Source organism: Notolabrus celidotus, chromosome 2, assembly GCF_009762535.1.
Source record: "Notolabrus celidotus isolate fNotCel1 chromosome 2, fNotCel1.pri, whole genome shotgun sequence".
NCBI classification, from domain to species: domain Eukaryota; kingdom Metazoa; phylum Chordata; class Actinopteri; order Labriformes; family Labridae; genus Notolabrus; species Notolabrus celidotus.
Genome location: NC_048273.1, coordinates 28,609,796 through 28,624,462, shown reverse-complemented (window position 1 = coordinate 28,624,462; position 14,667 = coordinate 28,609,796). Strand labels below are relative to the sequence as shown.

The 14,667-nt window shown below is 38.7% G+C and overlaps 2 protein-coding genes across 2 annotated transcripts in view; one reads left to right on the top strand and one right to left on the bottom strand.

The window, feature by feature from the left end:
- The window catches only part of ddah1 (dimethylarginine dimethylaminohydrolase 1), a 101,226-nt gene extending 97,818 nt beyond the window's left edge, over positions 1-3,408 (top strand). Inside the window, exon 6 of the mRNA XM_034707555.1 lies at positions 519-3,408. Within this exon, the coding sequence (XP_034563446.1) occupies positions 519-635 (117 nt within the window). The 3' untranslated portion in view covers positions 636-3,408. The remainder of the gene's footprint in view (positions 1-518) is intronic.
- A 1,316-nt stretch (positions 3,409-4,724) lies between these two features.
- On the bottom strand, positions 4,725-12,037 carry mpl (MPL proto-oncogene, thrombopoietin receptor). The gene is made up of 12 exons (XM_034707570.1): positions 11,858-12,037; positions 11,607-11,730; positions 11,041-11,210; positions 9,913-10,073; positions 9,401-9,545; positions 9,157-9,271; positions 8,623-8,792; positions 8,407-8,549; positions 6,140-6,299; positions 5,777-5,858; positions 5,580-5,667; positions 4,725-5,332 (listed from the first exon to the last, which is right to left on the bottom strand). Exons 1-12 carry the CDS (start codon positions 11,967-11,969, stop codon positions 4,874-4,876), a joined length of 1,929 nt encoding a protein of 642 aa, XP_034563461.1. The 5' UTR covers positions 11,970-12,037; the 3' UTR covers positions 4,725-4,873.
- Between the last annotated feature and the right edge of the window lie 2,630 nt (positions 12,038-14,667).

Genomic DNA, 14,667 nt, shown 5'->3' with positions numbered 1-14,667 from the left:
GTAAGATGAAATAAAACTGTTATAAGAGCCAAACTCAGTTAAAAGCAAGACTAAAAAAGTGTCAGTCTTCTCTGAGAGAATCCAAATACAGACTTCATCTTCTGTACTAGTGTGACTAATATTCCAGATTTGACGCTAATACTGGAGGAACTGTCAGTTACATATGAAAGTACTGATGCAATGGCTACCTATTAGCCCCTATTAAAAATAAGCAATCATAGCAACGTGAACAGAATTAATGACTTCTTTTACAGTCAGTGCAGCTTTTTAAAAGACAACTTCAAACTACTCTTCATTAAACTTGACTTCAACATTCGTTTTAACCTCTTTGGAAAAAATGACAACTTTTATGTCTTCGAAGCATGACTTTGATTTCATAATCCATTAAAAAATAAATCAAACACCTTTTTCTTTTAGCTGGTGGCCATGGTACACGCAGGGTAGAGCCCTTTGAGGTGTCCATTATCAGTGCAGGATGTCCGTTTTTCCATTGACAGCCTCGTCTGTGTGTCCTGCAGGTATTTGAGAAGTTGAAGGACCACCTGCTGATCCCCGTTTCCAACATGGAGAAGGCCAAAGTGGACGGAGCCCTCACATGCTGCTCTGTGCTCATCAACAAGAAGGCCAACATCTGAGTGCCCTCACAAGGGGTCTCTTCAGTGCGACAGTAACCAAGGGGGGCCTGTATCCAATCACCAAGGACCCCTATGTTTTGCACAGCTATCGTGGCACAAAGATGATAGTATATGCAAGGTTATTGCTGCTGAGGGACACAGAATATATAGATATAAGAGAGGTATCTCTTCTTTAACCCCTAAACACTTAAGTTTCGTTAAAGGTCTTAAAAAAGTGTGTTAATAGTTGATTTGACATAAAAGAAGATTAATTTCAGATCATAGTTTTCTCTGTAGGATTATGAGATTATTTAAATGAGTGTTTTGTTTTCAATTTGGATGTCTTCTAACATTTTCTATTTGAGGCAAAAGAAAAGGCTCGATTGTTGGATAATGGATCATAAATTCTTCCCTTGTCAAGCCGTATATATGTTAACAGTATTTGTTTCTTAAAAATGACTTTATATGGAGTTCTAATTAACAAGAAAATGTGATATTAGAAGATCTGATCCATAATCAGAAGAGGAGTAGCTAGATTGTGCCATTGGGCTACCCCCAGCCCAAACTTTGATCCTGCAGAGCCTCTATTCTTTATATGAAGACCAATCAGTGCTTATGTTTCGATGGTTACAAAAAGAACAACGCTCAGCAGAGCTCTGGACCAACAGAACCAGATGAATCTGTGGGATAAGAAGGCTTTTCCCATCCAAAATGACCAACGTGGTTTCTAAATTAGATAGGAAGTACAGACATCTGAAGGGAAAAATGTAAACAGTTGTAAACAAACCATTTTAACTGTGATTTCCTGTTGATTGTTCTTAGTTATCCTGTGTAATGCCAGTGGTACTCTTTGGTAATTCATTTTCAAGAACTGTATTTAAAGGACAAGCTGTAACATCAACACCTCAATGATTCTGTTAAACCTTGAGTTAAATTACTGCTGATTATGCACATGTGCTGATAACACGTCATGACCATACAGTGCTAACTCATCTGTGTGTATTTGTTCAACATGCATGGCTGCACAGTCTGATGAACAAATACAGTTTTTGAAACACCTTCTGAGGATATGATCTGTGGTACGGCTGCAGTGATTTTGTGATTTTTCTATGATTTTGTGACTAATTGTTGAGACCTGAGGTGCTCTTAACTTCTTGACCATAACTTGACATTGCTACTGATTGTTACAGTATTGGAGATGGCACCAGTAAGGGAAGCTAATTAATCTATTTTGCAAGGACCAGGATGTAAACGTATGAATCTGTGCCAACTATAAAAACAGACAGAAGCTGTCGATGTTGGGAACTTGGAATAAATGTGAAAGGTGAATGTAAAAGTTTTAGCACAGACTGTATAAAACTCGGTCTCATGTGATGTCACCTGGTTTCTGAGGAGGTGTTATGAAGCCCAGCTGTGGCGGTCACCGTATTGGAAATGACGACTACCTAACTTTCAGGTGACCTACAAACAGACAAAGTTGAGGTGTGCTGGGTGACATCTCTGAGGCTACATCCACCTTTGTTCACAGTTTATGATTGAATCCGTTTCTACCATAATCCCCACGTTACACTTCTTTTTCTTTTAATCCAAAATGTCAGTGTGGACATCTACTGCCGTCAGTCCTGCTGAATGATTCTGAAAGCCCTGTAGTCTCCTCACACCATATTTTCTGCCTGAGTTGTTGATTACATTGGTTCCTCTTTTTTCCTCTATGGTGGCTTTTCCTCCAAAACTGCCTGTTAAGAGCACGCTGTGAAGCTGATGTCTGCTCCTCTAAATCCAATCCCACCTAATGTGACTGCAGTGAGGGTTTGCTCCCAGCATGCAGAGCAAGCTAACTGCTTCTGCTTCTGTGTGTGTTCACAAATCTCCCAGCCAGCAGGAGTTTAAAGGATGTTGATTTGCTCGGTTTTTGTGGCCTTATTTCTATTGTTTCAGGCCTGTGGGCACAGTTAACATGTACACAGACTTGAAACTGTAAAAGCCAATCACATCTGAAACCATGTTGTGTCTCAGTGTGATTGTAAGTGAAAGTTGAGGAAATGACATCAGGAGGTGATTCAGCCTCGCTCTGCAGACGTTTGTGTATGGGCAAGCGGGCAGTGGTGATGAAACACGGAAAGAATTCCTGCTGGGAGGAGAGGCTTGTACACCAGTAAACACTGACTCTCTTAAAACTTACTCTGTCTTACTCTGTCTGACGTTCTTACTCTCTCGCCCACCCTCTGCTGTTGTCTCATACTCAATCTGGGCTAATTTATGGCTATGATATCATACAGTCTGGCGGACACACTGTAGATATGATGGCTTGCCATTAAAGTGTGACAGTAGCAGTATATTTTACAGAGGGCGTTTGGCTGGGTGCAGGGTGATAGCATAGTTTGCAGAACATCCAGGTTTGATTCTCATGTAGTTACTCCAGAAACCTGAGCCATGAGGGGCAGGTCAGATGGTGTCACTCGATTGATTTGGGGCTTTTTGTTAAAAGTTTTCACCTCGTGGTTGTACATCTCCAGTGATTTTAAATCACAGTAACATTGCATAGATATCTAGCTCATGGCTGAAAAAGCTGGATGTGAGTAACCACTCCTAAAAACATGTGCTGACTTTGTTGAGGGCTTTTTTATCCTCTTACTAATCCCAAACACTCATCCCTGTACTCACCGATGTTCCTTTGCCTTTGTTCCAGCTCATGTCTCTTGGTTTTCATACCGACTGTGAGTAATATGATTTGAGTTTTTTTTATTTGAGCCTTTCGTTGACTTTGTGAAATAAATGAACATCTGGCATTTAAGTATCTTGTTTTTTTATTTTAACCATTAGCTATCATCAAGGTTGACGAAAATGATGACGATTCATCAGGTGAGGCAGTCAACATGAATATGTTCTCTCATTGTCATTGGTGTAAAATAACTGGTATTGCCTCAGTGAGAGCTTACACTGACACAACTGCCTGTTGATCTCTGCTACCACCTAGTGGCTGTAGAAGCACAAGACAGACAAACAAAAGTTGATTAAGTATTCCCTTAAGTTTGACATGTACCCTGGAAAATATATTGGCTTGACAGTAAAGACAATGATACCAGAAAAACAAAGGTTTCAATGTTTATTAGCTGAAAATACAAACTCTCAAGCTGGGATATGATACAGTATGAACAAAGGTTAGTCTTTCTTAGTCGCTGTTACAAGGAGAGTGATCACAAATAGGATGGGGTTTCTTACACTTCTCTTTCATGTGAGCCTCCCAAAAGTCAATTTGGATCACTAGAAGTTTTTTAAGGTATCTCAAAGAACAGGAGAAGATATTAAATGTATATTGTACATATATTTTCCAGTATCACAAAAAAAAAGCCAAACGAATTAAATGAGTTAGTGCTGTTTCAAACACTCAATCTAATAAGCTCATATAAAGGAAACTGACACACTGCTTTATAAGATGTGTTTTTCTTACTTTTCCAAAGACAAAATGAATAAAAATACAATTATGATAATATAATCAAGGTATTTTAAGCATAGAACAGTTTCAGAATGGTATCAATATCCGGTTGTATACAAGTTCTGGTCACCAAAGCTATCAAACAGGGTCTCCTATTGCAGCAAGCGCTCCAATTCTCTCTTGAAGATATATCACCCATATACTGTCACCCCCTAATGTAGACAAAAGCATATACACAGAAATACATAAAACAGTCAGTCTTAATGTATGATCTTGCCTCCCTTGTTAAAACCTGGGTGATTATCTTAAGGATTTGTGTTGATTTCGGCACCCTCTGTGGACAAAGGTAACACTAATCAATTGGCTTATTATGCTTTTCTTTGAATTTTAAATATACCAAACATTGAGAATATTTTTTGTAGTAAAGGTTAAAAAAAGGCTGGTTTTAGGCTTTAATAGAACCTATATATAAATTAATCTTCTGTTTATTCTTGTTTACTTAAGTAGGTCATATACAAACATCAGCATTAACTCCTCACAGGAGCATTGAACTGCACTCAAAAAGAGTGCATTAAAAGTGACTAATATGATGAGAGTCATGATTAAAGCTTAACCATATCATACTCTGAAACATGGAAACACACCTTAAGTTTAGCTACAGGCTGTGTCAATCCTTAAAAACAACGTGCATTTTTATTTTCCACAGAGAGCTGATTCAGTAAATATGAATTTTACATTTCTCTTATTTACAACAAGTTCTTATTTCATGTGCATTGAATATACAACTAATCTGCACCAGGGAAAACACAGCACACATGCACATTTAGCTACAGGAGAGATTGGTATAGATGTTGCCTGGAGCCCTCACAGCAGGAACCTTGCTGTCCAATCTCTCTGCCGCCTCAGCTAGAGTTAAGTATGAATGGTTCAGAAAGCTGGTGCCGTCACATGCTGGGATATTGACTGAATCACTGCAGGGAGACTGACATGTCTGGAAGAGCTCTTTCTCCATCACCAGCCTTTCTTTCTTTACGACCTGCTCGTGGACATATTTGTTTCCCTTTGGACAGAGGATGACACTGTCTTTGTTCAGAGTCACATAATCCGGGAACAATTCACGCCGGAGTTTTTCGTATGTTTGTTTGCTGCTGGAGAGGTTGCTGACCAGCTGGATTGATTCTTTTGACTGCTTCTCCAATCCTGAAACCTCCTCTGCAGACATGATCTCCACCAGTGAAGAAGTGGCTTCATCAGAGCACTGCTTTGCAGTTACCGGAGGATCCTGTAGAGTGAGTACAAAGTAACTCACTTTTGACAAGGATGCAGCTTTATGGGTGCAAAATGTGTTTAAAGTCGGCTCTATTAACATTTATTTTACCATTTGTGTTTTCTCTATCGCATATGAATCTATGAATTTTTTTCCAGTTACAAAATAAGTTTCACATCCGATTATACGTTTTCTACAATGCAACATGATGGAACAGTCCAAGTATCACATATTCAATTAAGTTGTTAGTTAAGTAATTTACCCATTTCTGCGTGTTGATCTCTGTCAAATAGCCCTGCAGGATTTTGTCAAGGTTGGGCACCGGTGGCCAAAAATACTGCTTCAGCTTCCTTTAAAAAAAATAAAAATAACAGTATTCAAACCATTTACTTCAGAAACTAAGTGTTTTGAATGAATAAGGAAATAGAAGAGAGAGTTTTTTTTTTTTTTATGGATTACCTGTGGTACGTGTAAAATAACACGATAAGGATGATGGCAGTGATCAGCAGGGACACAGGGACGCACAGCATCAGCAACAGTCCTGTCAAGTTTATTTAGATTGCATTGAGACACAATGTCCAAAAGTATCAATTTAACTGCATGATTATGTTCATATTTTAAAATGCCCAGCCCCTTTATCACACAACTGTATTTGAATAACATGATTATTGTTTAGAAAAAAAGTAAGCATGTTGAAAGACTGCTGCATGTCCCAGCTGGTCAAGTTTTCCTACACAAACCACTGACCCAAAGATTACTGAATGATTGAATATGCTGTAGGATCATGATCTCAGAGTGTTATGAATCTAACTGTGAGCTTACCTCTGTCAGCAGGCACGTCACCAATCAGCACCTCTGACCAGTCGCTCCAGTGGCCGGAGTACACAGACCTGTTAGGTTTAGCTCTGAGCTTTACACGGAACGGTCTCCCTGTAGGAACATCCAGACATGTGCTGGTCTCCGGACCCTTCAGGAGTCTCGTCTGTGAACAAATAAATTGATTGCAAATTAAAATATGAATTTTACTAATTATACCCTTCTGCTACAATCTCGATAGCTCTTGCATTTCACTTGAAATACTTATTTTTTTAACAATGTTTTTCTATATTAGTCTTTTTTTTTGCATCATCCAGCTTTAGACTTGATAAAAGCATATTAGTTTTCTGATGTTCTACTTTAAACGTATCACTCTAATTCATAGCTTAAATCATTGATTTTTTATTCTATTGTGCCATCTAGTGGTGAGATGAATAAAGTCATTGCTATAAAACCACCCATAGCCAGCATTGTATTTAATCAAAGACTAGTGGCATTAGAATGGGTCTAAAAAACACAGCGCACATGAAATAGCACATTGTACTCTTAAAATACCCCTGCAAAAATAGCATCAGTGAAATGTGAAAGATGTAAGAGAAAACAAAGGAACTGCACGCTAATGCAAAAATATACACTACCGTTCAAAAGTTTGGGGTCACTTAGAAATGTCCTTATTTTTGAAAGAAACACACTGTTTTTTTCAATGAAGATAACATTAAATTAATCAGAAATACACTCTATACATTGTTAATGTGATAATACTATTCTAGCTGCAAACGTCTGGTTTTTAATGGAATATCTACATAGGTGTATAGAGGCCCATTTCCAGCAACCATCACTCCAGTGTTCTAATGGTACATTGTGTTTGCTAATCGCGTTAGAAAGCTAATGGATGATTAGAAACACCTTGAAAACCCTTGTGTAGTTACGTTAGCACAGCTGAAAATGGTTTTGCTGGTTAGAGAAGCTATAAAACTGGCCTTTCTTTGAGCTAGTTGAGTATCTGGAGCATCACATTTGTGGGTTTGATTATACTCTCAAAATGGCCAGAAAAAGAGAACTTTCATATGAAACTCCACGGTCTATTCTTGTTCTTAGAAATGAAGGCTATTCCATGAGAGAAATTGCCAAGAAACTGAACATTTCCTACAACGATGTGTACTACTCCCTTCAGAGAACAGCACAAACAGGCTCTAACCAGAGTAGAAAGAGAAGTGGGAGGCCCCGGTGCACATAAGTACAAGAAGACAAGTACAGTAGAGTCTCTAGTTTGAGAAATAGACGCCTCACAGGTCCTGAACTGGCAGCTTATTAAATCTCATTAAAGCTCATTAAATGGTACCCGCAAAACACCAGTGTCAACGTCTACAGTGAAGAGGCGACTCTGGGATGCTGGCCTTCTAGGCAGAGTGGCAAAGAAAAAGCCATATCTGAGACTGGCCAATAAAAGGAAAAGATTAATATGGGTAAAAGAACACAGACATTGGACAGGGGAAGATTGGAAAAAAGTGTTATGGACAGACGAATCGAAGTTTCAGGTGTTTGGATCACACAGAAGAACATTAGTGAGATGCAGAACAAGTGAAAAGATGCTGGAAGAGTGTCTGACGCAATCTGTTAAGCATGGTGGAGGTAATGTGATGGTCTGGGGATGCTTTGGTGCAGGTAAAGTGAGATTTGTAAAAGATAAAAGGGATTTTGAATAAGGAAGGCTATCATTTAATTTTGCAACGCCATGCCATACCCTGTGGACAGCGCTTGATTGGAGCAGGCAGCTGGTATTCTGTCTGTAATGGAGTGGACAGCGTAGTCACCAGATCTCAACCCCATTGAGCTGTTGTGGGAGCAGCTTGACAGTATGGTACGCAAGAAGTGTCCATCAAGCCAATCCAACTTGTGGGAGGTGCTTCAGGAAGCGTGGGGTGAAATTTCTTTAGATTCCCTCAACAACTTAACTGCTAGAATGCCAAAGGTCTGCAATGCTGTAATTGCTACAAAGGGAGCATTCTTTGATGAAAGCAAAGTTTGAAGGACAAAATTATTATTTTAACTAAAAATCATTATTTCTAACATACTCAATGTCTTGACTATATTTTCTTTTCATTTTGTAACTCATTTGATAAATAAAAGTGTGAGTTTTCATGAAAAACACAAAATTGTCTGGGTGACCCCAAACTTTTGAACGGTAGTGTATTTTTAATAACCCAATTGAACTTCAACATTAGAACAAATATGCAAAAAATAAAGATAGGTGGCCATTAAGGTCATCTTACCATCCAGTCTTCGCTCTCTCTGGTCTGGTAGCTGACTTCGTACTGCAGATGAGTCGACAGAGAGCGAAGAGGAGCCTCCCATGTCAAACACAACTTCCCTCTCTCCAATGATGCTTTCAGGTGAGTTGGCGGGGATGTTTTGACTATAAATCAACCGTACACATTAGTTTTCAATTTTTTAACAACAGATAAATCCAGTCATCTTAAATCACTCACCGCTTTTTTGGAGGATGAACTCTTCAGTATAAAAAGTTCTGCTGAGAGGAGCTGCAGTGCTGATGAGCTTCACTCTGACTACTCTGGACTTGTCACTATAGAAACGGCACTGATCAATCAAACCCAAGTCAGCAAGACACTCTGTCCACGCTGTCCAGCCCGAACCTTTTCTGTTAGGAGTCATAAAATGTTTACGTCAGTGATGAGCTGCAAATGTGAAGGCAGGAAGTAAAGTGTAGAACGATGAAATCACTTTAATCAGCTCAAATTTAAAGCTCAGTAAAATTTTAAAATGCATCTTTAGTCCAACCAGCAGTCTGAATCCCAAAGACTGCCATAAATGACAAATAAATGCTGCAAATCCTTACAGTTTCAGCTTATAATATATTCATATAGCTCCATTAAAGAAGGTGACACTTTTTTTTTTTCATGGTTGATCGCTGCAGCTTGTCTTGGTATTCCTCTACTACTCATAATACACATAATTATTGTATATTGATGAAACATTAATTAGTAATGAAGGAAGCTATGTACCTGAGACTCATCTGGTATGAAAGTTTGTACCCATTCTGATCACCATATCGGCTCCCATTCCACTGACAGATGATGCTATCAAGATCAGCGGTAAAGCAGATCAGTGAAATGTCCTCTGAAAATGCGATACAAAGACCATTCAGGTATTGCATTTCTGGCACAAAATGCTTGGTACAAGATCACATGGATAACAATTTCTTGACTCAACTCTTATTAAATTCAGGAGTTACTAAGTCAGACACACCTGCACTTTGAGGGACCAGAGCTCGCACAGGCTGAGACCAGCTGCTCCAGTGTCCCACATCTTGACTAAAGGCACACTTCTCTCTGACCTGCACCTGGACCTCCTCTCCAGGGATCAGCTGATCGAGTAAGTGCCCCTCTTCTGCCTGCAAAAATGAGAATTACACATCTCATGATATTTTTCATGCCCCTTTCACCAACTTTAACAACCATGAGTCTGCGGGTGAAGAAAAGCACACAAACAGTATGGAGTCAAAGCTGAAGACTTAAACAAATTCTTCATAGTAGAAAAAAACCCACTAAGTCATGTAATATTATTTATGACTCACTGTATTAACGTGATCTTATTGGCATAAGGCAAACAAGATAAGGTTATTCTCATAACTACAATTCAAGGAATATTGCCTCATTCTATACCATTGACATCAAGTCAGTTAGTAAAAACTGCTGACTCATTAACTGGCAATAATAATACTGTATTTTAATAACTAGATTGTTTTGTTGTGTGCGTACCTTTTCCATCATCTTCTCTCCTATTCCTTTAGAGAAGTACTTAATCCCATACATCGCTTGATCTTTAAAGTATTCTGGGACCAAGGAGTGCCATGAAACCTGCAGCTGTCCAGGTTTGCCATTTTGATGTAGAGACACGTTTAATGGTGGATCCAGAAGGACTTGAAACAAAGGGAAGTAAAACACCTCACATTATTCATTAGTGGCAATAATTTACTGGTGTTTGTGTGTTAACATATTTACATGGCAACTATTCTACTCAAATGCTCAAGCTGAAATGTTGTTATACTGCACTGTTGAATCCAAGGTTGGCAAATTGTGCTGCAAGCCTCTTGGATTAGCATTTGTCTGGCTGCAGAGTCAGAGCTGCATTTCTGTGACCGTGCTTCTAACACCCTTGTTGATTCTGTCTAACCCTAACCATTTCACAACAACAACACAAGGGTCAGAGAGATGTGGTCTTAGGATTGCGACACTGAAACTTCTGTCTGAAGACACGGAAGAGGAAGAGGATTAGGGCCACTAGATAGAAAAAAAAATTAAGGTCAAAATTTGTTTTTATTAGTATTATTCTGAGAAAAAAGTCAGAAATCTGAGATTAAAGTCAGGATTCTGAGATTAAAGTCAGAATTCTGAGATTAAAGTCAGAATTCTGAGAAAAAATACTTTTATGTCAGAATAATAATTATTTTTAAAAATGTTGCTGTAATTTTTATTTTTTTTCCAGTGGCCCTAATCCTCTTCCGTATTATTAAGTCTCTGCTGATTGATGATAATAACACCTGGGGAAAATTGTGTCATTAGTTGAGGTTAGACAGCATATCATTTGCTAGATTAGCGATACTACAGCTAATTTTTGCTTTGACCCAATTCCCAACTATTGTTGTTGACTTGCTTGAATTACCCTTACCTAGCTTACAAAGCCATGACCAAATAATCTCTGCCTGTCCTATCATAATCACAGTTTAAGGAGCTGGTGTAACATAAATTACACATAATTTAAAAAACAGACTTTAATTGTAAATAGGATCAAATGTTAAACAACCATCTCTATGAACCTATCTATGCAATAGTTATTGTTTAAAATCAATTAAATAATAGTCAAATGAAGAGGAGCTTAAGTCATACAGTGGTCCTCCACAGAGACGTCCCGTTTGTGAAGGCTGGTGTTCGTGTTGCGCTCCACAACTTCAAGGTGTGTGTCCGTAAAAGAGTAAATATCAGAGGAAGGGAAGGAGCAGATGTGGAGGAAAGACCCTTCTTCTGTTTTCTGGACAGACATTTCACATCTTTTCCTTCTTCATTATAAAAAGAGACAACACAACAGACATTGTTTTGTAAATCAGTAAAACCATTATAGCGGTAACTTTTTCAACACACAGTCTAAAATGCTTGACACATGACTGGGAGGAGTGAATAAGGAATTCAGAAAAAAGTAGATAATTTTATCATGGGTAGAAATATTTAAAAAATGTTAAAAGAAATGAAAAAAAAAGAGCACAAGTAATGGGGTTACAACCACGCCTGTAGACTTGGTATTGATGCCAATGTCTAGGAAATAGTTTAAAATTCACTCTTATAGTAAAGTAACCTAAAATAAAAAGTTGAATGTTTTAAGTATGACAAATGTTTAACAATATGTCTCTCTGAGGTTAAAAAGGTAAAACATGATGCATGTACTGGTGACTACATACCCTTCAATGTGGTAGAAGAAATCATAAGTCCTGTTATTGTCTGCTGTCTCAAAGAAGCAGGTGAAATCCCTCTCTGTCCGGGTGAAACATTTAGGATCCTGCTCATCTTTTAAAAGCAAAACATCTGCAAATGACAAACATGGTGCATGAATATAACATGTTTTACATGATTGTCATTTTGTGTCTTTTAAATATGCCTTAATTTAATTTTAACCATGACAGCACAAATATAAATCATCCCCAAGCCTTACCGTCCTTTGACAGATGACTGACAGTCCCATCCTGATGTATCCCAGACACAAAGCCCACCTGAATCCACAAGCTAAGAAGAAGTATTTTCCAGCCGCAGGGTAAATTCATCATAGATTGAGGTATTATGAAAACATATGCATCTTAAAGCAGCACTGCATTTAAACACCTACGTGTCTGCATCGTGTGTTGTCTGTTATGGTTTTCCAAAGGCATGAGGTTGGGTGCAGAGCAGGGGGTTGGCACAATGTGACCAGTTGTGTTGAAAGCAGGAAGTGTGCTTTGTTTAAAGTAGAAGATAGCACCAAAAAAGGCAGTTTGGGAGGAATGATTAAGAATAAACTTAATAAGAGTCCACAGTTAGACTCCCAAAAACTGGGAGACGGTACTGCTGAACTGGATTTGCATTTTTCCCCCATAACTCTAAATACAATTTCTTGATTTAAAGACAAACTTTCTAATCTAGAGGCCTTATGATCCCGTCATGAACTTCAGGAAACACAGTAGTAAAGAACACTTGGAAGAAATAATCTTGAGTGGCTTACGTCTGATTTTTCTACCACCTTTGATGCTGCATTTGGTTCAGCTGCTCTGAAAATTGTTCAAAAGCTACCCTTTAGAATTCAGTTATTTGAATTTGTAAAAAAATTAACCAGAGTAAACAGCTGTAAAAAGGCCTTACAAAACAGATGCACACAGGTGATTCACTGGGACATCCTGTTCATTTAGAATTCCAACTTTAAGAAGAAACCGAGACGCTGCTATATATCTCAGCCTTGAAAGTTGTCAGGCCACATGAGTAAAAACAACACTTTCTGAAATATTTCTGACCTGACTTATAAAATATAAACCTTTTTTTTCCCAAACATATTAAAGATCAAACCTACTAATGCATTTAGATTTCCGCCTAATGTCTGTCTTTTCAATTGACCAAGTCAGAAAGAAACACATGAGGTCATTTGAGTGTTTTTTTTTTTGCATGATTTTAGTCAGGATATAAAAATACATTTGGGTATCCTGTTTCCTTAATACACATTTGCGTGCGAATAGTGGGTGTATTGTGTGTGTGAGTCTTCAGGAAGCTGGCCCACCATGAACGTGTTTGACGGACAGTTCTGTGCATGCGGTTGGTTTGTGGAGGAAGCTCAGTGACAGATCAGCTCTGTGCAGCAGGGAGATCAGTGTTCCTGCACTCTCAGAGGGGGACACTTTGGCCCCCCAGTAGCCTGGTTTGTGGTTTCCCAACATGCAAATGATGACAGGGTCAGAAACAACAGCAACAAAAACACAAGACTTGAACCCTGGGAAAGTTAGCATTGTCTCTCTCTGGAGTTCAAGTTTGTCACTTAAAACTGGACTTAAGTTAATTCAGTGCATTATTTATGATACATTGGGTTAGGTTGCATAATGGTGATGCTATAACTTTGAGGTTAACTGTGTTGTAGCCTAGCTGTCACTGAGGTAACCAACCTCACAAAACCCACCTTTCAAGTATGGCCACAAAACTGCAGTGCCCCCAAACATTCCTGAGTATGACCTGAACAACAAAAAGGGGAAAATGTCACCTAAACTTGTGTCCTTATTACCTGTTAGCCACTCAAATATATTTTTTAACTGATAAAATACTTAAATTTAAATAGATATAAAACTTTCCTGCATCTATGTTGTAGATCACAAGAATCTGTAAAGAAAGAACGAGGGTTTTAAAAGTTGTTTATCCCCAGAAAACATATCCATCACGACACATTCAAAGATTAAGCTTCAGGATCAAATAAAGGACAGCATCCCTGTTAAAGGGATATTGTCTTTTTATTTAATTGGGGTTGTATGAGTTGCACGTCACTAGTAATTGTACTCGCATAAACGTATGCAAACATATGCCGATCAGCTCGGCCCCTGTTGTGAGAAACTGCTGGGAGAAACAGCACGCAAGCTAGGCTACAGTTTTCTGAAGATGGGGCCGGTTCTGCCACGTGATTTAGCAGAAGACCTCGTCTGTGTTACGTGCCCAAATAGTGCAAAAACAAATGGGCTTTCGGGGGCACAGTGAAGTGTTGAATTAATTTCCAATTGAGCGTACACCTAAACTGAGATGAGTGCATGGCTTGGAGTTTCTCATAATTAGCTTAATCACGTGGCAGAACTGGCCCCATCTACAGTAAACTGTAGTCTAGTTTGCGTGCTGTTTCTCCCAGAAGTTCCTCATTTGAAGGGGCTGAGCTGAGCATCATCCAGTGTTGCTGTTTCAATTACTTATGACATGTAACTCATACAACCCCACTTCAAAACACAGAAATATCCCTTTGAGTGTACACCATCTGTGTCACTGAAAGTACACTACTCTGAAAGTGGACATACACTTACACGTAGATCAGTGATTTTCAACCACTGTGCCTGACTGATCGTCAGCTGTGCCGTGGGACATTATTCAATTTCACTTAATTAATCCCAAAAAATATTATTCATGTGCTGCAAATAATTTTCCATGTAGTGTGTCTGTGCCTGCAGTGTAGTGACTGGCAGAGTAATTCAGTACTCGTCATACTGACCTGCGCTTCAAACCCACTGGGTGCCAATAAAGCCCTCTAATGACCTTGTTAATTTAAGACAATAGAATTAATGATGTGTGCGTGAGAGGTGTATGTGACAAGACGTGAGTGTACAACAGCAATGGATAAATATTCAAAAAGGAAAAATTAAAACTCCAAACTGGGCCCTGGACAGAATTCTAACCCAGATGAAGAGTGTAATATGGGTGGTGGAAAAGGCAAATTTTATGAGAAAAACTACAACAGTGTCTGCGAGAGCTCTC